At 40.9% G+C, this 27,330-nt stretch overlaps 1 protein-coding gene across 1 annotated transcript in view; it reads right to left on the bottom strand.

Annotated features, from left to right (window-relative positions):
* Positions 1 to 26,586, bottom strand: part of LOC113124716 (leucine-rich repeat transmembrane neuronal protein 4) — a 95,982-nt gene extending 69,396 nt beyond the window's left edge. Inside the window, exons 1-2 of the mRNA XM_026297783.1 lie at positions 26,583 to 26,586; positions 17,979 to 19,540 (exon numbers count right to left, since the gene is read on the bottom strand). Coding sequence (XP_026153568.1) covers positions 17,979 to 19,540; positions 26,583 to 26,586 — 1,566 coding nt within the window. The remainder of the gene's footprint in view (positions 1 to 17,978; positions 19,541 to 26,582) is intronic.
* Positions 26,587 to 27,330: the final 744 nt, after the last annotated feature.

Raw genomic sequence — 27,330 nt, 5'->3', positions numbered from 1 at the left:
CAGGCTGGAGAAAACCAAAGTGGAAGAAACCTGGTGTCGCCAGTTCTAGCCTGAGTGACGCTGCAGCTTGCAGCACGTAATTCATTCTGAGACGTACGCACAAGTGCCCCTGGTTCTTCTCCCAGCACAAGTTTATGATAATCCTAATAAATTATGATGTGCTGCACAGACATTAGAAACTCTGATTGGCACTAAATCAAACAGACTGTGCCTCTCAGGTCAGAGAAAGCTGAAAGAGTGACTGTGTGTGCTTTTCCCCACTCTCCCTTCCAACTATCAATTTCTCCCCATCCTCAAATCCTACATTACTGCAAGACCACCTACCTGATTCTCTCTCTCCTTTTGTCTACTCCTATCTTTTGGCTCAACCTGTAATTTTCCATTCCTTTTCTGTGGCCTTTCTGTACCATACCTTTCTGCACAGCTGACTTGTTAAATTTAGGTGACAGCATAAAATGCTCCTGAGATATTTTGAGATATGTCAGGTTGTTTGTATGTGTTATTTTACCTTTCCTGCGTTTGCCAAGGTTCCTTGCATTGATCTCTATGTATTTGTATTGTTTTTGCAGACAATTTAATTCATGGTTGAATGGATAACCACCCACCACTTTAATCTTACCCAGGCACTCACATGTACTGTACAGGTTATTCTACCTTCATCAGCTGCAGCGGTCAGAGGTCCAAAACATAATTTGTTAACCCAGATCTGGTTAGCCTGATGTTGATTACTACCCTGCACTGGCCCTTATTATGAGAAAATTGACAAAGAAAATCCACCTGCTTTGATTAAAAAGAGTGGAGGGGAAAAAAGCTGCTTAAATGTTTAATTTCAGAGCAGTTCATCTCTGCAGAAAAATATGAGAATGCAGAATTTCATTATCGTGGGTGGAATATACAGCTACCTCACTAATGGTTCTATACTGAGTAAATAACATGTTGGTAAAAAAAATTGAATTTTTCTGTAGACATGTGAGGGCTTGGTTACAAGAGAGGAGCTGCATTGTCAGATCAAACATGCATTTGCCACTTGAGTGATCAGTTCATTAGATGAAGAGGAGGAGTTAGAGGAATGATTCAAAGAGATATGGCAAATGTTAATAAAACATATATATATATATATATATATATATATATATATGAAGAGGATGTGGGACCTATGGAAACTCCGAAACCCACCATCCACACTAGGGCCAAAGCATCTAGTACCTCAGTGTTCCAACATCCGCAAACGGCAGCTGCTATCACAACTAGAGATTGAAGAAATACAACACAAATGCTACGGCAAGGGGGAGCCAGGACGCCAGGTCAGGGGGGAAACAACACCACCCCCACCCGAGATTGGGTATCAAGCCCCAATGACAAGCCCCGACACGCTCAACACAAGAGCAGCTGACCTGAGAGTGAAGATCGTAGGCAAGATGGACACCTGGAACCTCCGCAGCCGGTTACCAAGACTAAGTGAAGTACTCTCTGAAAGTCTACTAGAAGATGTGAATGCAGCATTACGAACAATCCCCACTGTGACCATCACCGAGACCAACAAGCTGATATACACCACGGCAACAGTGATCCTTGAGATGCTTGGCCACAAAATACATTCCACCACCAAGGAGCAGTGCCCTGCATGGAGAAGGAGGTTAGAGGCAAAAATAAGGGCAACACGGAGAGAAGTCAGCCAATTATCAGAACTGCAGAGAAGGGGGATGAAGTTGGGTAAGAAATACAGCAGGCTGTCCATACCTGAGGCCCTGGAGACTGCCAAACAACGACTCACAGCCCTGGTGACACGCCTGAAGAGGTACACCAGAGAAATAGAAGCACGGAGAATAAACAGGATGTTCTCCACCGAACCATCCAAGATGTACTCTCAGTGGGAGGGCAGTAACACGAGGGCAGACCCACCAAGGCTGGAGACTGAACAATACTGGAAAAACATATGGGAGAGAGAGGCATCACATAACACCAATGCCCAGTGGCTGGCTGACCTGAGAGCAGACCACAGCAACCTCCCTGAACAGGAACCAGTAACCATCGCAACGGCAGATATCCGAGAAAGGGTCTCCAACATGAAGAACTGGACAGCACCAGGGCCTGACATGATCCACACCTACTGGCTAAAGAAGCTAACTGCCCTCCATGAGCGCCTGGCAGCTCAAATGAACCAGCTGCTGATGGATGGGACTCACCCAGAGTTTGGCTAACTGAAGGCAGGGCAGTCCTGATCCTGAAGGACCCCCAAAAGGGAGTAGTCCCATCCAACTACCGTCCGATAACCTGCCTCTGCACAACATGGAAGCTCCTGTCGGGCATCATAGCGGCTAAGATGAGTAGGCACATGGCCCAATACATGAGTGGGGCCCAGAAAGGAATGGGTAAGGACACCAGGGGAGCAAAACACCAACTACTGGTGGATAAAGCGGTCGCTCGAGACTGATGGACCAGACAGACCAACCTGTGCACCGCCTGGATTGACTACAAGAAAGCCTACGACTCAATGCCTCACACATGGATCCTGGAATGCCTGGAGCTGTACAACATCAATAGGACCCTAAAAACCTTCATAAGGAACTCCATGGGACTTTGGAAAACAACCCTAGTAGCCAACCTCAAGCCAATAGCACAAGTCTCCATCAAGTGCGGCATCTACCAAGGAGATGCTCTGTCCCCGCTGCTGTTCTGCATAGGCCTGAACCCCCTCAGCCAGATCATCGCTAAGACTGGCTTCGGATACCGACTGCGAAATGGGGCAACCATCAGCCACCTCCTGTACATGGATGACATCAAGCTGTATGCCAGGACTGAGCGAGACATCGACTCACTGATCCACACCACCAGGATATACAGCAGCGACATTGGAATGTCATTCGGACTGGACAAGTGTGGTCGAATGATAACAAAGAGAGGGAAGGTTGTCAGCATAGCAGATGTTGAGGGGAGCTACAAGTACCTTGGAATCCCACAGGCAAATGGGGACCAAGAAGAAGCCGCAAGGAGAGCAGCCACAGCCAAATACCTACAGAGAGTAAGGCAAGTCCTAAGAAGTCAGCTAAATGGGAAGAACAATGTCCAAGCCATCAACACCTACGCCCTGCCGGTCATCAGATACCCTGCTGGCATAATAAGCTGGCCAAAAGAGGACATAGAAGCCACTGATATCAAGACAAGGAAGCTCTTCACAATGCATGGAGGACTTCACCCCAAATCCAGCATCCTGAGACTGTACGCTAAGAGGAAGGAAGGAGGCCGGGGACTGGTGAGCATCAGAGCCACCATCCAAGATGAAACGACCAAGATCCATGAGTACATCAGGAAGATGGCCCCAAGCGATGGAATACTCAGTGAATATCTCAGGCAACAGAAGCCCGATGCAGAGGAAGAAGAGCGAGAATCATCATGGCAGGACAAACCCCTGCACGGCATGTACCACCGACAGATACAAGAAGTGGCTGATATCGAAAAGTCCTACCGGTGGCTGGAAAAAGCTGGACTGAAAGACAGCACAGAGGCACTGATCGTAGCGGCACAAGAACAGGCCCTGAGCACAAGATCGATAGAGGCCGGGGTCTACCACACCAGGCAGGACCCCAGGTGCAGGCTGTGCAAAGATGCCCCTGAGACAATCCAGCACATAACAGCTATAATATAATAATAAAAAAACTGGACATAGTAGTGGTGGACAAACAACGGAAGAAAGCCGTAGTGGTAGATGTAGCGATCCCAAGTGACAGCAACATCAGAAAGAAGGAACATGAGAAGCTGGAGAAATACCAAGGCCTTAAAGAAGAGCTAGAAAAGATGTGGAAGGTGAAGGCAACAGTGGTCCCCGTGGTAATCGGCACCCTCGGGGCTGTGACCAGTCCAGAAGAGCGCAGTGCTAGGAACAGCTAAGATACTGCGAAGAACCCTCAAACTCCCAGGCCTCTGGTAGAGGACCCGAGATTGAGGAAGACACACACACCACCCATAGGGGTGAGAAGGGAATTTTTTTTTTTTTTTTTTTTTTTAATGTGTGTGTGTGAGTGATATGATATATCCATGAATATGAACATGAATATATATCTCACACACACATATATATATATATATATATATACTATTACGAGGGCTGAGAATAGAGAACTGGAATTGGAATGCTACTACATGAGTAACCCCAGGGAGAGGGGTTATATGAAGAGGATGTGGGAACTATGGAAACATCTAGACTAGTGGTGAAACAACTAGTAGCTCAGTTCCAACATCCTCATGTTCCAACATCCGCAAATGGCTAGAGATTGAAGAGATACAAGACAAATGCTACGGCGAGAGGGAGCCAGGACACAAGGTCAGGGGGGAAATAATGTCATCATGAGATTGGGTACCAAGCCACAATAACAACAAACTCCTGTGAGCTCAACACAAGAGCAACCGACCTGAGATTGAAGTTCATGAATAAGCTGGACACCAGGAACCTCTGCAGCTGGTTACCAAGACTAAGTGAAGTACCCTCTGAAAGTCTACTAGAAGATGTGAATGCAGCATTACGAACAATCCCTACTGTGACCATCACTGAGACCAGGCTGATATACACCACAGCAACAGTGATCCTTGAGATCTTCGGTCACAAGATAAACATCACCACTAATGAGCAGTATGCTGCATGGAGGCGGAGGTTGGAGGAGAAAATAAGGGCAACACAAAAAGAAGTTAACTAACTATCAGAACTACAGAGAGGTGGGATGAAGAAAGAGTTGGGTGAAAAGTAGAACAAGCTATCCATACCTGAAGCCCTGGAGATTGCCAAGCAACAACTCACAGCCCTGGCCATATGCCTGAAGAGGTACACCAGAGAAATAGAAGCAAGGAGAATAAACAGGGTGTTCTCCACCAAACCATCCAAAGTGTACTCTCAGTGGCAGGATAGTAACATTAAAGCAGACCCACCAAGATTGGAGACTGAACAATACTGGAAAATCCGACCACAACAACAGGATCTTGTAACTATCACAATAGCAGATATCCAAGAAAGGGTCTCAAGTATGAAGAACTGGACAGCACTGGGGCCTGACATTATCCACACCTACAAGAAGCTAACTGCACTATTAGTGATAGGGCTAGGGCTATGATGAGTAAGCACATGGTTAAATACATGAGCAGAGCCCAGAAATGAATGGACAAGAACACCAGGGCAGCAAAACATCAACTACTGGTAGATACAGCAGTCCCTTGAGAATGTAAGACTAGACAGACCAACCTGTGCACCGCCTGGATTGACTGGAAGGAAGCCTACGACTCAGTGTCTCACACATGGATCCTGGAATGCCTGGAGCTATACAACATCAATAGGACTCTAAGAACATGATCCACAACATCAATAGGACTCTATGAACATGATCCACAATATCAATAGGACTCTAAGAACCTTCATAAGGAACTCAGTGGGACAGTGGAAAACAGTCCTAGTGGCCAACCTCAAGCCCATTGCACAAGTCGCCATTAAGGGCAGCATCTACCATGGAGATGCTCTGTCCCCACAGCTGTTCGGCATAGGCCTGGACACCCACAGCCAAGTCATCACTAATAGTGGATACGGATACCAACCATCAACCACCTCCTGTACATGGATGACATCAAGCTGTATGCCAGGAGTAAGTGAGACACTGACTCACTGATTCACACTATAAGGATCTACAGCAATGACATCAGAATGTCCTCAGTGTGGTTGGATGATAACAAAGAGAGGAAGGCTGTCACAACTGAAGGAGTTCAGTCTACCACACCAGGCAGGACCCTGCCTGAGATGCCCCTGAGCCAATCCACATAAGCACATAACAGCAGGTTGTAAAATACTAGCAGGCAGGACATACATGGAACGCCATGACCAAGTGGCTGGCATAGTGTACAGGAACATCTGTGCCAAGTATGAGCTAGAGGTCCCAAGGTCAAAATGGGACACACCTCCAAAGGTGGTGGAGAATGACCGAGCTAAGATCATGTGGGACTTCCAGATACAGACCGACAACCATAGTAGTGGTGGACAAACAACAGAAGGAAGCCGTAGTGGTAGATGTAGCAATCCCAAGTGACAGCAACATCAGAAAGAAGGAACCTGAGAAGCTTGAGAAATACCAAGGGCTGAAAGAAGAGCTAGAAAAAATGTGGAAGGTGAAGGCAACAGTGGTCCCCGTGGTAGTCAGCACCCTATGGTCTGTGACCCCCAAACTGGGAGAGTGGCTTCAACAGATCCCAGGAACATCAGAGCTCTCAGTTCAGAAGAGCGCAGTGCTAGGAACAGCTAAGGTACTGTGAAGAACCCTCAAACTCCCAGGCCTCTGGTAGAGGGGTGAGGAGGGAATTTTATCTGTCTATTCTATCTATCTAAAAGAGAAGCAACATATATATATCTGTGTGTGTGTGTGTGTGTGTGTGTGTGTGTGCGCGCGCTTTGGTTGCTTCTCTTGGGAATGTTTTAATACTGAGAGTAGTGACCCCATCCATTCACAGACAGGCTGCTTGTTAATGGTTATAATCAGGTGCAAAATTGTGGTGGAGATCACAGCTCTAAGGCTGCACATCAGGTAACATGAATGAATAAAATATCAGACACGATGCAGATGAAAAAGGCAGTCTCTTGATTGTTTCACCTTTTGAATCTACACTGGATGAAAGAGACACTGAATCTGGAAACCTGAAACTTGGTGCAATTAGGGCTGCAACTAATCATTATATTTCATTCTTATTATTAATATTCTCATTATTCTCAAAATGTCCATCCAATGCTCTAAAATCCAGAGCTATTTAATTTAAAATAATATCAGGTGGAGATGCATGTGGTGAATACTTCCCAGGGTATTTTTTTTTAATTGAACATCAACAATGAGTCTAGTCCTCAGCGTCAGTTCAAGTTCGTCAAAGTACTACAAAGTAACTGACACACAGTAAGTCAAAGGCAAGTAGTATTCCAGTAGATTGTAAATTAGTTTCAGGGATGTGTGCAAAATATACTGTAACGGTTATATATGATCTGATGTGAAATTCACACACCAAATGTTTTTTGAGTGTTAACACATAGAAGTCATTTAAATGTCTTTTATAACTCAGATGCCCTATCCCAGTGTATATACATTTAACTACTGCATTGTTGGATGATATCACTGTGGACATTTAGCCTGGGCTAATTGTTAACAATGTTTATAACCCCAGCTGGTAGAAGCCTGGTTTGACCCTCTCTGTCATCCTTCATAGAGTAAACAAGCCAACTGGCAGTACTAATCTGCAGCCTGACACCACATGCCAGACTTTGTTTGACTGAGACAGGGACAGGCTGAAAGACAGTGAAAAATTATTCTTTAAAAGGCAACAGTAAATCTAGGCAGTGCATAGAATGTGGGGCTCAACTGGGGCTTAAAGTTCCATTTTACATTTGTCCTCACCCCATCAGGCTTGACAACAATTTGCAATTATGTCAGTAAAGTCAACAGAGAATTATAACATTACAAGTAGTTTATTTTTTAAATAAAATTTTAAATAAAATCATTTTGTCTACAGATTTTAACATATATGAAGTAAAATATGTCATGATTTATAACGAACACAAGGCTGCAGGATTCCTCATTTTGCTGCTTTATGATTACTATTATCTGGGATCTTTTTCTCGTTTCAAGAGACAGCTGATGAATACAGAGAGAGGTCCTGGTGTGTAAGTAGCCTCACTAGCTTCATGTCACAATCAATCCCCAACATAACCATTGTCAGTTTTGTCAATACAGTGCTTTTATTACCTTGCTAATCCAATCGATAAAACAGACCATTATATTTTACTGTGAAAGATGGCCTCCAAATATATTACATTTGTTAGATACAGTGTGCTGCATCACAGGAGAGTTATTACCTGAGCACATATGAGAGTAATAATACTTTTTCTTGTTTCACAAACGTCCTGGGATGTCGTTCTGTTTGTGTTGGGACTCCGTACATGAAAAAGTGGATCCAGGTTAGGACTTATTGTGTTTATATCATGTTCATGCAGCTTGAACATCTGAGGTTGGAACACTAAACTGAAGCTGTGGGAGAACAGAAGTCATCAATCATGAGATGTGTACATTTTCCTGCAGTGGAAGACAACCTGCATCAGGCTGATGCAGTGAGGCCACAGAGTGGGCTGCTGGAGGTTGACAGAGACAGGTGATTACCTAAAAATAATGTTCTTGACACAGCCGAGAAAAAGGCTTTAAAAGAAATAGGAGACACAATGGAATTTAACCTCAGAGAACAGCCTAGCTGGGGAGATGAAGGTTACTTTGTATGCATGCATGAGTGGATGCAATACCTACACAAGGATCAAACTTAAAAGGCTCTGGAAATTTCATTAGATTTTCAACATCAATATATTTCACTCACCTATAGCCCTTCATGTGATTTCTTTATAGATACAACATAACAGACTTGCAGCACATCACAGCAACATCAGAAATTTGACATCTGATGCGCTTTTGCTTCTCTGTTATCATTCCTTTTGGACTGATGTTACATGTAGGGCAACATGTGCGTTGATTTAAATTACATTATATGAAATATGATTTCTTTGAATTGAATCTGAAACTGAGATATGCTAAATCAAGTTTGTAAATTTAAATTTCTTAAGCCTGGGAAAACTGTTCCAAAATCGGAATAAACACATGAAACAAATCTAACCCAAAAGTTACTGTCACAGATCTTAAAGGTCAACAAGCAAAAAACACAACAGTAATGTCCAAACCCTAAGAAGTCTGTAACTGCAATTTGTCACTATGTGAACCATGTAGCAGAAATATATTGATTAAAAAAGGTTTTTGACTTGATTGTTTTTATAAATCAAAACTTTTCCAATGTAACTTTCAATATTGTTATGAACATGGGGAGCAGCATGGTGGCTTAGAAATGTGGTTTGGTGGCTTAGAAATGTGGTTTGAAACCCAGCAGGGGCCTTTCTGTGTGGAGTTTGCATGTTCTCCCCGTGCTTGTGTGGGTTTACTCTGGGTTTTCTTCCTCCCAGTCCAAAAACATGTATGTCAGGTTGATTGGTGATTCTAAGATGCCCAGTCCCAGCCAGCAGTGGGTGAGAGGCACGGTATAACATGGACAGGTCACTGGTCAAATACAGGGCTGACACACAAAAACAAACAATCAATCCAGCTGTCTGCAGTAACTAACTTTGTACAAATTAGTTATTCATGGCTTTTGAGTAATGAAAACCAACCATCACACTTTGTAACTGTAAAGGAACATTGTGTTTATTTTGGCCCTGCAGTGGATATCAGCCAAAGCAGTTTCATTGTTATTGATACAGACTAACTGTTAGTCTAGCAGTAAATGCAATTTTATTCTTGTTTTCATTTCAGCAGTAATTTTTCAATGCAGGTTGCATTATTAACCCAACAACTTCGATCAAAACCGATACACACACATACACACACACCAACCATGTTTGGTGCACAGCAGTTGAGATGTGACTGAGGAAAACATGCCAATCGGCTGGACCTTGCCTTAGATTTATTATCTTACTTCAAAAAAGCTTTGAGCCACTACCGATCAGAGAATGGACAGCTGTCTGTGGACAAAGGCTTGTGTGTCTTTGTGGACGGACGCCTGCCAATCTAGCTGTCGAGCCTGGATGACTGCCTGATTTCTCTGGCTTTCTAACTGCTTCTCCTGTCCGCCTGTCGACTACTCCATCGTACTGATTGCGCCTCTCTGCCAGATTCACTTGCCTACCTGTCTTACTGCACTTCAACCATCGAGTGCCATCTTTTCTCCCTGTTGAACCTGTTGAACAGGATCACTTTAATATTGTCAGGGCCAATAAAACCAGAAGCCTCTCCTCAGCACAGCTCAGGTGGGGGAGGACTAATTTGTTTAGATGTAATGCAATTACATAATGTATTGAAAATTTAAATCATTCAGTACAATGATGTTTATTTTAAAAGCTTGCCCAAGAAATTGACATCTTCATCAGCTACAAGACTTAATTTGTAGTTAAGCCACTGAGCTCATCCTTACTAACATAATATATGAGAAATCATTATTCTACAGACATGCTATCACCATGTTTTGTAAAATATAACGCTACCAGACTGCAAAGTGCAACCTTGATGCCAAATGATGCTTTACATTTTATTATTGCTATGGTCGATACATATTTTTTTTTTTTGAAAAAGTAACTAGTATGAAAGGTTCATGACCTTCTGTATATGGTCACACTAAAGTCAATGAAAAAAAGGAGATTTAAGGATCAGTTAATCAAGCACAGTGTCTTCATGCCCTCACAGTGTGGAGAAGTGGTCAAGTAAAACCATGTACCAAAGGTACAACGAAGCATAGGCTATGGGTTCCAGACCACTACATGGCCCCAGGATGATTAGATTAGTATTTACTTCTTACTTGTGAAATACCCACTAGTTTCTTAATAGATATTAAATCAATATGACTAGAGGCATACAGTAAATGTCAGTGGACAGATCATGTGCTTTCGTGAATCAAAAACTAGATCAAATAGCCACAGGCATCGTCTTAAAAAACCCGATCTGTGCTTTTTTTTTAACTCTTAATTCTCTGTCCACCCACAGAGAACTGCAAAGACAAGGCATCTAAGGCATCTCTCTTTTTAAAGTGTATTCCTCTTAATTACAGTAGTTAGTTAATTAGGACAAGCTATAGAATCAGATAGGTCCTCCTAGAAGTAATGAATTGAGAGTTTAGTTCCTTGAAAGAAGAAGTCTTTTATTCAAAGGAAGTTTCTTGACACTAGGCCCCATGAAACCTATTAAATAGAAATATAAAATTGACTTTGGAAAGCTGAAATAGTTTCATCTGACAAGAGCTTATGCAAGGATGACAGGCTAATTATACTTGACTCAATGTCAATTCATTAAATAGCACATCATTTTCTGGTAAGAGTGAACAAGTCTGTACAACTTCAACAGAAGTACTTCATTCACCATTGAGTGCTCCTAGGATAAAATAAGTGATTAAAAACTTCATTTTATAGCACTTTCGTCCTGAACAGATGTGCTGCTGTAGGTACTTAGTGGTGTACTTAGTTGCAGATCTATGAATGACTCATCATCATCATCTTCCCTCGCACTTACTAATTTACAAGGACTTGAATTTTGTGACTAATGGTCAAGGTGATAGTGGGCTGTTCAACCTTATGGAGAATGATCATATAGTTAATAAGAAAAAATGACTGTTTCACTGGGCTTCATCAATGCAAATGTCTGCCAACCTTTCTCTTAGTCCACATGACACAACACATTTAATATTACACATAAGACAGCAAGCAACTATAAAAAAGAGCATAGAAGAAGGCTAAAAAACTCTCACTGACAGGCTGTTTCACTTGTTTTAAGACTAAATTAGAACAGAATTTGACAGAACAAAGACCTTTGCTGTCTGATTACTGCTCTCCAAGACAAAGAGTTTTATATTATATACATAATTAAAGTAGCAATAGGATAGATGCCAGTTTAGTAATTTGGGAACATTTCCGATTGCTGCCATTGTAAATAAATACAGTGTCAAAAAAGACAGCAGAGAACTGATGACTCTGGGCGAGCAAGTTGCAACTCTGATGTCATATTAGCCTTTCAGCATTTGTTCTGCATCAGTAGCCTGGGCTTCTTTTCTTAAATCCAAACAAAATGGGTTTTTGTTTCTTTGTCCAGTTACAAGCAGTTACAATATGTCATTCTAGTTTTTCAATCCATCTGTTAGTGGAAGGGGCTGAATAGAACAAGCTACAGAGAGCAGCAGCACTTGTATCAGCAGGCAGTGAAGCAAAGAAGAAGAACAGAAGTAAAACAGACAAGAGACCTCTGTTAAACAAATGATGCTCAGCTTTGAAAAATGGTTCTGAAAGTTAACAAACCAGTAGGGCGAAAATAATAATAGTTTCAGAGCGAGGAGGTACAAAGCAAGTACATCCGATGCAAATTGTAAATGATTTTAAGATGAATATCGCCAGAGAGAAGAAAAGATAACCGAGGCAGTGCATCAGGAGGCTTTGCGTTAATGATGCACTTGGGTTGCATTGTGAAAACTGGGAGAAAAGGAAGTGAGTCTTGCCTTTTTTCCAGGTAATGTAATTGCTATATTGGTGATCTAACACCCTCATTAGGCATGGATCAAACGGTGGTGCAGAAAGCAGCGGCATGGACCCAGAGTGTGAAACAGACAGGATTAGCAGATGAGAGAGATGTTCTCTCACGCGCAGTGCACGTTTGAAGTCTCCCACATGGCTAGTTGTCAAGCAAAGACACTACTATTGAGAAGTTCGGCATCCCCACTGAATTATAGATAGCTTACTTGCCCTTGGCTGGCCTCCCAGTATTTGTGTAGATTTTTTTCCTGAGCAATTATCAATCTGACACCATGACCTTAGACTGTAGAGAAGGGGACATGCATAGAGGAAAACTGTCTTATACCTTGAGAACTAGCTATTACTATTCAACAACACAAAATAAATAAGTAATATTTGCCTTTTAATCTTACAATCACACAAAATGTGCATACTTCCTTAAAGTTTTATACAGTGGGCTTGAGTGACACAAAAGTATCAAATCTCAATACCCAGGCCAGTAATAAAGTAACAAAACAAATCCAATAAAACTCTTTCACAAACAATAACTGTATGGCAAAGTTGCAGAACTGCAGACGTAAACAGGCCACAATTGCTCAGGGACAAAACAATATTTAATTCTGAAATTGACTTTTACACTGTAAATGTAAATTCCCCAAGCTGATATGCATTCAGATAATAATACCCCATTTTGAGGCTGTCACAATAAAAAAAAAACTCTTTCTTTATTCAACTGCTTGAAATTACATGTGTTATATCTTTCCTGTACTCACAATGTAGAACAGACAAAAAAATAACGTGACATTATACGGATGCAAAGGGCTTCAGGAGGAGGTTGGTTGGTCATATGGTTATACAAAACATGTGAAGTTGAAAACCTTAGCCGTAATTCTACCACAAATGTAATGCAGTTTTCTTAAACCATGAGGACAATCTTCCTGTTAAATATGTAGTTTTAGTCACCCGCTACTTTCATGCACAAGGAGTTAATTTCTAAGTACCAGGACATGAAGTAAAGCTAGAGTAAAGTGTCATCAGGATGAGTAAAGTAGGCAAGATAGATAGTATTATAAATAAAAGAAGCAAGGTCAAACATCCAATGCAGATAATTAAGTCTGCAGCTCACCATTATTTTGATATTGGATTAATCAGGTTAATTATTTATACAGTAAATGTTTAAAAAGTGTCTAAGGCAATACCTTAAGTTTCTAAGAAAAGAATGTACAATTTACATTAATGTAAAATGCAGAGAAGCATCACATCCTTACATGTGATAACCTGGAACAGATAGCTCCTTTAAAAGTGAATTTAAGTAAATGCCATGCGACAGGTCACCAAGCATTGCAAAGAGAAAAAGCAAAGAAAGAAAGATGCAAAGAAATGATGATTTACTTTATTAAATCCAGCAGACCGGTGTAGAAATAAGAGTAATTTAGTCTGTGTACTAATGGGACCGTTACTATAGTGACAGTAACCTCAATATACTCCACTGTAAGACTTAAGATCTTTACAGACCAGGAACGATGCGTTCTACCGTTGGTGTGAAATGTTCTACTGGCAAGTTATTGGTTCGAAAAATGTTATTGACATGCAAAATAATTGCTCAGGAAATTTGCCTCTGGTGTGTAAAGGCCTATTATATTCAGTATAATAGTTTAATTTTAGGCATTACATGATTGTCCAGGTTTCTTAAAATTAAGAACAACATCAATGCATTCAAACTCCAGGCATAAGCAGTGTTGCATTATACAAGGCAGGTGACTGTAGTTTGATAAAGGTCAGCAGCAATAACCACAACAATAAGGAATAATAGATATAACCTATGAGATGAGATAGTAACAGATTTTCAGCAGTGCTACCTGGTGTCTTATCAAAATATTTATCAAAGAAGAAGATGTGAATCACTTTGTGTCAGCTACAAGGTGTGATGTCTGCTTGGTTCACTTGGTTTCAGGCTGCCAAGGGTCAGGATACAACAAATGAGGAGATCAGAATGTGAAGTGGAAGAGGTCAAAAGATGATGACAGGGTTGCTAAAAACATGGAAACTGTAAAAAGTGAAAGGAGATGACAGGAAAGAAGGGGGGGCCTGGGGACGAAATCACAAATCTTACCATGACGTGTAGCCAGGTTTCAAGATGAGTTAGGGGGGGGGAATGACATAAAAGGAATTTAAAATTATGTTCTGATACATGAATGTGTCAGAGGCCATAAGTGCCACAGAGTCAGGTCCACTGCCCACATCAGGAATAAAGGCAAATATCAAAGGAAGCTAAAAAATGATGAAATAATCTTCTCTGTGGGAATGCTGAAGGGATGTCGGAAAATGAAAACTGCACCATCTTCAGGCAATTCACTAAAAAGGTTGCCAACGTCATGTTCATGTCAAGTGGACTTGAGGGCTGATAAAGGACAATCATGTGAAGAGGTCCAGGATGAGTTATAGTGATGGCATGGAATCCAAATGAAAGAAACAGTCAGAGTGACACAGGAGGAATAAGCAATTCCCCACTCGGGAGAGATGAACAGAGTGAGCCGCTAAGGCCTCGAGCCTGAGGAGAGGCACCGAGGCTGTGAGGTAGGGAGAGTGCAGCAGGTGTTGCTGCGTTCTGCAGAGTGATTTATGTCTACGTGACAGCAACAAAATGTAGAAACAAGATCGGAGCCCATTTTAAGATGAACTCAGGACTTTGTGGACTGCTGACTGATAGTTCCTGTCTCTCCAGTACAATGTTTTAAGATGAGACAGAGGGACAGATAAGGCTGTAGGGAATGCATTTTCAAGGATATCTCAAGAAACAAAATGGAGGAGAGTACAGGGATTTTAAATAAAAAGGAGCTAGCGGTAACACGACTGTTAGCAGATTTCTTGGCCTCACTTATTTTTCCTACATATGTTTACCCATGCTTTCATATTGTCTTCATTCAGTACATCTCATAATATGGCTATAGCTTTACAAATTCTACTAAAAAAAACCTAAAGGCAAAATTGAATACTGTTGACAGTAACAATCCCCTGCAGATGTACTGAGTTAATTAGCAGAAAGCCAGGGAGGGAGGGATGGAGTAAGACTTAAATAAAAAAAAAAGAAAAAAAGAAATGAAGTGAGCCAATGGGCACTAACCACAAGGCACACAGGAATACAAGGAGCCTATATTGCTATTGTACTTCTCATATGTGTCCTTGTCTTCTCTGCATACGAATTTTTACTGGATGACAAATAACTTCAGCCACACTAACAACACTGTAGAACCGAACTGTAAAAGACCCTATGCGGTAACACATTTAGTTATTTTGTATAAATGATGGCTTGAGTACCTATGTTCATGTTTAGCGATAGTCGCAGAACACATTTCACTCTTATGCCTGATTTACATCATCTATATATAAGGTAGTTGCACCACATCCACTCAGACATCAGAAATGGTGAACCTACTGACATGAACCTACAAAATCTAATTGCTTTATCCCAGGTTTTATTCATCAACAATGTATTCATACATAACAAGTTGTTACACTCAGTTGGTTGTGTAATGATAATATGGCCCTTTCGTCTGTTAGTACAGGTTAATTCCTGATTTATTTGACTCACAAGATAAAAGCATAGTTAATTTGGCAAGTTCAATCAAGTCAAGATAAAAAGCCCATGATAGATGCAATGATTTCAGTGGTAAACAGCAGGGTTGCTTTGGGCTTACACTGATGGATTGTGTGTGGTCCTTTAAGTAAAGATGGAGTAGGATCTATTACAGCTTAACTTATAATGACCTACTGTATATGGGCTCCCTAGACCATGCAATATTAGTCTGACAATACTCCAATGCAAATGGCACTGGCCATCAGTCCTGAAAATGAGTGCAGAGAATGACATTAAGTCATTTTATTCCAAATAGTGTGATGTAATGTAATGTTTTTTTTTTTTCACCTAATGTGACAGTATCTCCTCCTCCCAAGTGCTGTTAATTCCTGCTGATCCTCAGTGAAAAAGTCTTCCATTGTTTGCCTGATAATATTTTACTGATGACTTAATTCGGTAATAACTCATAGTACTTATTTAAAATGTCAATTCATTGTCTCCTGAGACAACTTTGTAATTTTGGTCTATATATATAAAAGCTATTAATTTGTTTACTATATATACACTGTTTATTAAACTAATAAAGACTGACTAATAAAAAAGCTTGTCTTTATATATGAAATGAATCTAGTCATAGACTTTACCAACCAATCTGGTAGTCCACTATAATTATAATATTTCCATACTAATATAATTCTTTTGGGCAGCTGTCTCTTGCTGTGTACTCTGCAAATTAACTAGCTAATCATTTAAATTATAGGACGAGGTAATATTGTTATTGCTTGATTATAAACTGGCCAGAGGACAACATGGCATGTTTGGTTGAAACTATACAGCAAAATCAATTGTCAATTTGAAAACCACATCATTTAAATGCAAGGTTATTTGGTAGTGTAAATACTGAAATATAGCTACTAAAAATTTGAAACACAGCATGCATTTCATATTACCAGGTGACCTGCCTCTAGGAAAGCCAGGTGGTCAGTAACAGAAATGAAAAAGAACATGAAGGATCATGCCCTCCTCCTCCTCCTCAGTGTTTACACCTCTGCATTTATCGTCATTCCTCCAAAGAGGATCTACGACAAATTTGTGCAATGGAAATATAGCCACACTGGGTTGGTAATGGGAAATTATAGAGAGATTAACCAAAATATGTCTTATGCCTGTAGGGTTACAGTTTCCTATGGAAAGCTACCTGTTCATCCTCATCCCACTGTTCCAAATTAGTCAGTTTAATCTGTGAAAAGAAATATATATTTGTATAGACATTCATCAAAGATTAGCTTTCATGTATTTTGAAAAATGTGAGGAAACTCTGCAGTAAAATAAAAGGTTTAAGAATGGTACAGTACGTCAGGTACACAAAAGGATATGAACTGAAAGCAAAAAGAGAAAAATGGTATTCCCAACTGGTGTAGTCTGTAAATACTGTTTTGAAGAAATTCACTTGGCTGAGTACAAAACATTTCAAAGGATGCCCAATCCTTTCGGGACTTCTTTCTGTCTACGTATATGTTTTTTTTATATCCCAGTGTGAGTTATAGTGTTGTTGGCCAGTATTTGAGCTTATGTGCAACTAATCATTTCAGCCAGTAAGGAAACAAGTAAGAAACTTCAACAAGCCAATGTGCAAAGGAAGGAAGGAAAATTAGAAAAGAAGAGCTGATGGGGGACTATGAGTTTTAAGTATTTTTTAAACAACTATCTTGAGTCATAGCTATTTCAAACAAAGTGTTAAAATCATCAGCTCAGAGGTATCTCTGTTAAGTATCTATTAGCATTCACATGCAGTGTCCAGAAGCAATTATTTCCACCATTCAGATATTCTCACATAATACTGCTCATAAACTGAATAGCAGAAGGGTAAACACGCAAACCATAAAGCCTGTAATATGAATGCAGAAAAAAATCAAACAAGAACCTAAACAAGCACAACTGTCTTTTCACAAACAGTATATGTTAAGCTCTAGATTATGCAGAACAGGAATGTAATCTGTCTCATTTATCTGTATGCCTGTACAATTCTGTGGCAAAATAAACATTTGCATCTCAGCAGAGGTTAACCAAATATACACCCATCTGAAAATAAGAGAAATCTTGTTATACACAAAGGGACCCCAAAAAACTATCCCTGCTTTTGTCCAATAATAATCCATGGATACACAATATTTACCTAACCTGCCGTGCTACGCTAAGTAATCAAGTGGCAGATTTATCATCTATCAAAGCAGTGTAAATAATTACCTCTGGTTGCTTCGCTGTGGACAGAGTTTTGTTTAGGAGGAGTGGCGGTGGTGTGGGTCATACCTCGCATTCTCGAGAGCCTGAGATGGTATAGGTGCATGGTCCGGTCCCATTCACAAGCACATCCATGGCCTCAGAATTGGTGGGCTTGTAGTCCACATAGTACTCCTGTAGTGGAGAGCTCAGGGTGCGCTCCGTCTCTCTAGCTTTCTTGCGGCGTTTGCGGGCTGCTGCCGAATGCTCCTGCAGCTGCTTGACGCTGCTAGGATAGCGCTTCCAAGACACGTAGATTACTAACAGGATCATTGCAACAGACAGAAAAAGGGCAACGCTTCCAGCAACAATTTTATGGAAGGAAACAGGCTCCAAGTCTTGTTCTGGTGGAAGTGCCACAGGTGGGGTACCAGCTGATGATGTGGGGCCTCTAACAGATCCCTCTCCTCTCTTTCCAGAACCAGTAGGGGAAGCCAGAATGGCTGGACGATGCTCAGTCTGCACAGGCACACTGGATGGGGTTGGAGGATGACTCTCAGTGAGCACTGTCACTGGGTTTGACTGGCAAACACCAAAAGCTTCAACAGCATCCATCACTTTTTCACCCTGGGCTTTCTTGGGGGAGGCACAGATCATGGTGGTCTCCTTTGCCCCTCTGAAGTTTCTCAGCCAGGCCACCAGAGGACAAATGGCAGGGCCACAGTCCCAAACATTTCCAGCTAAGCTAATTGAAGTCAAAGAGATCCAGGCATCAACCACTTCCTGGGAGACATTGGTCAGCTTGTTGGAGTCCAGGTTGAGTGTCTGCAGGTTGGGTAGGCATTGGTAAACTACAGGATCTACTTCCATCAAATCATTTCCAGACAAATCCAGTTTCTGGACTGAAGACCATGTCCAGGTCAAGCCTTGGCTCATTGAGCGAATGCGATTCCACTGCAAGTAAAGTGCCCGCAGATTGTAGAGGCGTGGAAAGTGAGAGAAATTTATCTTTGAGAACTGGTTATGCTCCAGATGCAGCTCAGTAAGCTTGACCAGGCCTGAAAATGCATTCCGAGTGATACTGCGCAGACGGTTGTAACCCAGATCCAAAAATTCAAGGTTTCTGCAATCCTGGAACAGGCGGACTGGGATGATTTTTAGAGAGTTTGAGCGTATGTGCAGGCTGAGAAGCTTCCGTAGTCCCTGGAATTGACCGGGCTGCAAGGCTTGGAGTTTGTTGTACGAGAGATCAAGATTACGCAAATTAGGTACAGGGTGGAATGTGGTATTGTGAAGCGATGTGATCTTGTTGGAGCTCAGAATCAGTTCTTTGAGCCTTCGCACTCCCTGGAAAGCCATTCCATCCACAGATGCAATGTAATTGTGGTCCAGGTAGAGCCAGATGAGGTGGTTGAGGCCTACAAACTGGCCTGCACGAAGACTTGCAAGGCTGTTGTACCGTAAGGACAGGCCTTCACAGCCTCCCGAGAGGTTCTTGGGGACATCGCGAAAGGCGCTTGATTCACAATAGACTATTTTTCCATCACAACGGCAGCTTTTGGGGCATGGGCGCTCACTCAAAGATGGATTTGCTGCCAGCCACACCTGCATTAGGAGTTGGACCACTAGCCAGCGACGCCGCAGAGCAGAGCCTATAGGGTGTGGAAGATAAAAATGAGAAAGGAGGAAAATGTTAAGCCCATGAGTTTACAAACTCCAAATCCCCTAATTTATAACAAACTGTTCCCTTCATAAACAAATGCATGCTTTCTAATGATTGGCTTATTCTTCCTGTCGGTCAAATACATACCATCAACTTATGAGCCCGCTTTTTTACAATAAAATATTCATACACATTTAGACCTGACTTATTGCCCAAGAAAAGATAAGGCACAACATTCTTGGCAGCATTACTTAAACTTCAGTAGAGGTTTCCTGAGGTAAGACTCAAATATGTGCACTGCATTTTAATGGTTTTCTTTTTATTATCAAGTAACTACACTGGGGCAAAAGGTATATATATATATATTGTGGCCTTTGCTAACCTAACTCTAACCTTTTTGGAAAAACCATAAAAATTCTTTTAAAAGTAAAGTCAGCAAAACAACATAACATCAGGTCAAGAAAAGAAAGATTTCAGAAAGATGTCAGAGCCACCTGTTATTTCAGTAGTCAAGTATTTGCTTTGCTTATTATTGTAAGAGTTCTAGACTTATATTCACAAGTGCTTCACAAATGTAAAGGAACGTGATGTATTTTAGGCAAAGTATATTTCATTATCATTAATTCTGCTACTTAATTTCCAAAAAGTCTTATGATCACATATGTAGTGGATAGTCAACAGGGATGGCTGGATGACTTGAAAATTAAGCTCATGATTTGTGGCTCAACATGATCTAATTGCTGCTATTTGGGAAATTATTTCACACTCACCTCTACTCTGAGTGTCTTTCATCAGCTTTCCAATTTTAGAATTGTTCCTAGGTTTTTATCAATTACATTTAAAGTAATACATAACTAGGCTTTGTTAAAAATGAATTAATATCTCTTACTTTAATCAACTAATGATCAAAGCATTTGCTCTTTAAGTAGTAAAATCACACAACATTTTATAAGCAGATGTAAAACCAAGTTTACATTGTGTGGACACATTATCCCAAACAACATAGTCTTCAGTCTTTGGGTTGAGGTCATTTGTGCCAAATGTTGGCAGTGAATACACACTGACAATCAATGTTGAATCAAAGCAACTTGCAATTTACTCAATCATATCTTTATCTGTTTTCGTATTTAGTCATCCGTAATCCATAGACACGCCAACAGCAATAGCAAATAAGTCATGAAAGCTGGCCTGTACATAGCAAATTAACATTCAAGAGCTGATGGTTGTGTATACAATCAGGGAGGCGTTTCAAATTTAGACACCAGCCAGTTCATGTTTAACCAAACCACAACAGTGTATGTTCAGCATGAATCATCGCTTCTGCTTTCGCAGGTTAAAAAAAAAAGTCACTATAAACCCTATTACAGCAATTACAGCAATCGTTCTGCTACAGAACAATAACATCTCTAAGTCTTGGATGAATTATGTAAATTTCTTGATTTTTTGGGGGGATAGAGGCTATGTTTCAAGTACGATATTAAAAGTGAATAAAAGTCACCAATAGCTTCCTAATATCATCCCTTGTTCAGAGGTGAGACAGAGTTGTTTCCATTAAAACCGTTCCCCTTTACAGAGCCACTAATGATCTGTCATTAAGACACATTGATTTTCCCTTGAGGAGGTGGTATGGGGGCATTCACTAGTTATGTGTGTTTCCCAGAAGAATATCATCAGGTATGGAGTTTTTTTTTACTACCACGTTGATACAAGGATAACATGTCAGTGCAGAAGTACTCCATACTTTAATTAACTTACAATATATCTTGTGTTGGCAGGCACCATCTTCACCAATTTCATTAATATGAATGCGTTTTAGTTTATGCAGACGTGTTATGCTGATGATGAACTTGAAACAACACAGAACCAGCACACTTTAGTAGATACTTGGAGCAATAAGCATGATTTCAATTTTCTGGTGTTTTTTTTGTAATATTTGCAGGATTTGTCAGAAATAACTCCCTGCCATAGAGTGCCTGAGAGGCATCATAGAACATATGCTATCTAACATAGCCATTTCACTCCTTGCCAAGCATCTGCTGATCCCATATGGGTATTGTATGTGTGTGTGTATGTCTAACAGCATGATGGAGAGAAGCACACACTTACTGTTTGTTTTCACAGGAATCTTACAGATGGAGGGAAGCATGGAACTGTACACATCATTTTCGCTTGCTATTGATTATATGAGCAGATACATCAATCATGTTTCTTCATCCTGGATAGCACAATTGTGATACTTTCATAAAAGCATTTCAGAGAGAAAGATGGTGATCACTGATCACATGGAGTATTTCTGGGTGCAGCCAATTTCTTTCTCTCGGATTTCTGAATATAACTTTTAACCAAAAAGTCTTGTACCTTAGGCTCACAAAAAAAAAAAAAAAAAAAAAAAAACACATAGAGACAGCTGAACAATGCTCATATAGAATATGCCATACACATAACGCACAGTACATATGCCAGAGTGTAATGTCCCATGTACATTTAAAATAGACTATACTGGATGTGTGGGTTATTAAATGTTTGACTCACATCTCACGAACATGTAGAAACTACCCCTGTTGCTTTTAGTTTTTATGTGCATAATAGGCTTGCTTTATTACATGTCTCCACCATCTCTTTCAGAGTGAGCCAGCCTCACAAGACACCTCTCTCCCCTTACTGACACTGTATGTGGTTTAATGAGTGCTCATGGATCTCAGGCCTCTGTTACCTCCTACCTAATGTACCTCTACTTCATCCGTGGTATCTACTATAAAAAAGCAATGTGCACGTTACATACTTATATAAGCAATGGCCATGTTGCGTTCTCTATCCTACTGAAAAGTCCTTGAAGTCCATGTAGTCAAAACCATCATCTCTGCCCTTGCACTTCCTGGGTTGATTTCCAGTTTCACTCCCCAGCTGTCTTTCTTCCGTGGTTTCTTGCTTTCAGGTACGGCTTTTCGGGTTGTACATTTTTCTTGCTCTTTTCAATTATTTGTTACGATAACATATAGATCGTTGCACCTCATTTTTCATTACTACGTCTAAAGCTAAAATGGAAGAATGAGTCGAAGCTAAAGTTTGTCTAAAGGCGTGCATGTAATGCTTAGTTATGTAGCAGACAGCCCTGCTGTCCTCAGCATGAGAAGATAGCTATTTCTGCCTCTCAACCCTAACACATAGAGAGAGTAAGTGCACTTTACTGCTGACCTAAAATAAAACCAAATGTAGCTTAATAACTTGGCAAATGGACTCGCTAACTGGTGCACTTTGAGTGCACACAAGTGGCTCATTGCTATTTGCTGCTTGTCATTGACAAAACTCTTACCAGCCTCAGCCTTGACTGCATGCAGAAGCTGGACAGCAGCCTAACACATAGGGAAGGACATCCCCAGACCAGCTCAAGCCATCCTATTAGTCCCCAATTATCTTTCAGATGACAGCAAGTCCTGCCAAGTTAAACTTATTTTAACAGTGACCAGAAAACCTTGTGTTCTGGTGTGCCTGTCTTGTATTTGTATCACTGATTAGGCAGAATACAGAAAAGCTCTGCAAAGAATATGATCATGAATACTGTGCACACACTAACACACACTCTATAATCATATTGACTGTTTCGTTTTCGCGTCTTGTCTTTTTCCTGACAGCACTGGTATCATGGAGGTGGAGTAATGGAGAATAACCAATGTGGAGTAAGTCTCTGGGAGTCTCAAACTCTGCACATGAACTCTCACAACACAAAAACAGCTCTCCTCTTGTTTATTATGTTAAATATAGATAATGAAAATAATCTTTGAAGTACTTAGGTTTGATGTAAATAACTTTATATGTAACAGCTTTGGTTGAGCTGTCCGGTTTATGGTTAAGGTTAGAATTGTCTTTAAGTCAGAGCATATATATCAGTGAGAGTCCATACAAGTATAAATGTGTAACCAAAATTTGGAAATTGCAGACTGCTCTCTGGCATCAATAACATTTTTTTTTTTTTCTGTTGAAGCTTTGCATGTGATCAATCTTTTTACTTGTCACATTGAACTACGGCCAGTGCACATTTTCAGTGTTTACTTAGCTTGTAGCTCAATGCATCCAGCACCTGCAATCCTGAGCACAATAAGAAGGCATAGTGTAGATAATGGATGCAGGATCCAAACTGCTTCACAAGTGATTAATGTTTTTATTTTCAAATAAGCAGAAGTAAATTACAAATATCTAGATTTGACCTCCAAAGGGCTATTGCCTGACCTTTTAGGTCTCCTCCTGTTAGGTACTGTAGTCCCAGCAGGTCCTGTACGTTTTAGATTCAGACAAGGTGTTTGTCATTTTGATGCCTAAATTTAAGCACTGCAACTGCATCAATAGTGGTGGCTTTTTACTGTTGCTATTGTTGTCCTTCTGAAAAGCAAATCTCTAATGATATGGTCCATGAAACATAAGTGTACTGCATGCTGTTAATGAAAAGCATCACAGTCAGCCACACTGGTAGATAACTGAGACCATGGTGCCATACAATCATCATATAATCGTTGCTAACAGCAGGTTCTAAGCTGTATGCGTGGCAAAAGTTGCCATTTTGGGCTCTGCTTTGTGCACCTGGACACAAATGTATTTTTACACACGTGCAGCTGCATGTAAGTTCCAATCATCACCTCATGCAGAGTTTGTTTTTTTTTTTTCCCAACATGCTTTGATAATGTTAAGGTCTCTCGCCACAAAATATTTTTCTTACTACTGCATAAATAGATTATCTGCCCCTCCACTGTGTACCGACTGGTACAGGTGCTAAGTTTATCGCAAGCAGGGGATTTCATGTTCCTCTGCTGAAGGGGGCAGATGTATGTTTGCTTCTCTGAGAAATCTGAGGTTCAAACACACACAGGCAAACAAAATTATGACCCCACAAATCTGAAAAACCAGTCATGGCTCTCCTTTGTAAATATCTGCAGATTTCAGGAGTGCTGTGCTAAGCCTGAAACCTCTGGTCTCAGAGCAGCCACAACTAACTTTTCTGCCACCAGGAATGGGAGCTAAAGTTTTATCTGCTGACAGCAAAATATGCCGGAGTGCACAGTTTTACAATATAAACCGGACCCTGGAGCTTCTTTCCACTGTTTATTTATTTACCTTTTAACATTAGTTCATATGAGACAGGTAATGCTCCAGTTTTACCTTTGACTACCTGGTAGTGACCTAACTGAGTGTGCTAATGGACAGTTAGCCTACTGTTAACAACCAGTCTCAGGATTCTCAGATAACAGTTACCTCTTAACATTAACTGAATAAACAGATACTGAGAAAGTATAGCACTTTTTAACAGAGTGTTAAACATTTACACATTTTGCTTAATATCGACAATATGAAAATATGAAAACACGTAATAGTACAAACTTTATAAAACCTTACAGCCAATTTTATACAAGATGACCAGGCTAAGACATCGACCACACCTGACAACTCCTCAACAGTTTAAGGCTCAAACATACAGTATAAGACTAAATTATATTCCCTCCTGCCACCATATCCTGTTACACAGTGGTTTCACCTGCCTACCTGAGGGGGAGCAGTGCTGGGTTCATTTTAACATAATTCATTCAATATTCAATACATTTTGGATTTCATGTGTTGTCAGACCCTTTTCAGAGGTTCACTGAACTTTTTTTGGGAAACCTGTTAAACAACATATTTTTTCAAAGCAGAATATTTTTCATGCATTAAAACATCCCTGGAGCAGATCTCTAAGAAACTGGCTGTGATTAACCATAGAGGCCTATGGCTGCTTTGCAGTAAACATACATTGTGTCTGAGCACCTACAGCCTGCAATGTATGTTTTTTGTGTGCTGTTGTAGCTTATATTGATGTGTTGCAGTAACCTACTGTGGGTCGATATATCATGCGGCATTACAATTAATGGCACAGCACCACAAGTGAACTTGGCCATCTGTTTACTGCTTAGGAATGGCTGGGGAAATTAGGCTACCACGGACAATACTATCAGACACTGAGAAACATAAAAGTTATTATAGATTTGTTATTTTCTTTTATTTTGGGGGTAGAATTCACACAAAATGGCAAATAGTTGCGTATCAAGAGAGGGACCGGGTAAAAGAGAGGCCAAGAAGGTGGTGGGGGTTGGGTTATGAGTGCGTAACTGTGCGCACGCGTAAGGGAAACGGGGCAAATGGTATAAAGTCTCATGATAGAGAACTGAAAATAAGATGAGAAAAACACATGGACGTGATCAAATGTGATCATTCGTAACTGGAGGAGAGGAGCACTCACAATACACACACACACATACGTAGCCTACGTAGACGCAGAGCACTGATACATAGACGCACAGTTCTATGCAAAATTGGAGAGTTCCTCTTGAAAGCAGGTGCAGAATTTATTAAATGAGAAACAGTCTGCTAAGCAAAACCTGCACGACCGCTGCCTTCTACCCCTCAAGAGTTTTGAGGAGGCGTTAGCACTGGACTGAAACCGGACAATAGGCATTGTGCGTACAGATTAAGGATAATCAATGGTTATGCAGGGCCGCGCTTTATAAAGTTGACTGGCTTCCAACATTTACCATGATTAGTATTCCAATCCATGTCACTGATCCGGCCACTCTAACTACTCAAGAAAAAAAAGGGATGGTCCTCTCTTAGATAAACAGGCTTATTTGCTTTGCTCGCGATTTCTGGATCAGAGCGCAAAGTCTAGAGTCAAAATATGAAATAAGTATGTTTAGTGTCTAATAATACCGCCAGGAAATGGAGGAGAAATACATTGCAGCTCTGCGACTAACAGACTACAGCACAGGTTTCAGGCACATTCCTCAAGCTTCTCAAACCACTTAAACAAAATACACCGAAAACCCTCATTAGATTTTACAGCAATGCGTTTGAAAAGACGATCATTTTCATCTACACATCTGATTCAGACCAAATTTTGCTCGGAAGAGTCCAGGAATTTTCTGTGGTGTATTACGTGAAATGAAGATAACTGGAGTACATTTTGCAACAACCCACGCCATCAAAAAGATTGTCACATAAAAAGAACTTACCCATATCCGCTTATCTGTCAGCTCCAGCCTACAGGTTTTAATGGCTTCTGGTGCGAAACATCCGAGTCCGCATGACGCGCTCTCCACAGACAGGTACCGTCCTAATCCACTAGCCCTTTCTCTCCGCGCAGTCGCTGACTCCAAAGCGCACCTGCCCTTTACTCTCCCGGACCTGGATGTGCTATCCGGTTTACTTCTGCATCTATAACCGTGCAACGTAACCGAGGTGAATGTCATTTATTTCCAACTCCAGATTTAAAGGAGAAAATCCGGTTTCAGAACTCCCTATCCATGTCTTCGCAGCAGAAGAATCGTTCTCTTTTTTTTCAAGTTACTGCTAAAAAGAGTACTGCAGTAGGCGCAGACAGCAACAAAGCCACATTCAAGTAATTCATCTCAGTCTTACAAACGCAAATACAGATTCCGCGAAATTCCTCTCGCAAAACTTCACAAATGCGCTGGAATTACGCAAAAACAGGGTGTAATTTTCCAAAGGAGCCAAGCAGCCCTAGATTCCTCTCCCAAGTAACCCCGGCGACTCAGTTCTACAGGATGCTCAGTCTGATCGGCGCATGGCGCACAGAGGAAAGTGACGGTAGATTATCCACAAGTCTCTGTCAAACGCTGACGCGTCTCGCGGAATAGTCACAAATCCAAATATCCACCGTTTTGTCCAAATGTTCCCTTCGTTCCTGTTGTTGCTCGGTTTGAAATACAGCATGTGGCTGTTGTTAATCACGTCTGCATG

The sequence above is a fragment of the Mastacembelus armatus genome, chromosome 12 (assembly GCF_900324485.2).
Source record: "Mastacembelus armatus chromosome 12, fMasArm1.2, whole genome shotgun sequence".
Lineage (NCBI taxonomy): Eukaryota > Metazoa > Chordata > Actinopteri > Synbranchiformes > Mastacembelidae > Mastacembelus > Mastacembelus armatus.
This window is presented reverse-complemented; position numbering and strand designations above follow the sequence as displayed.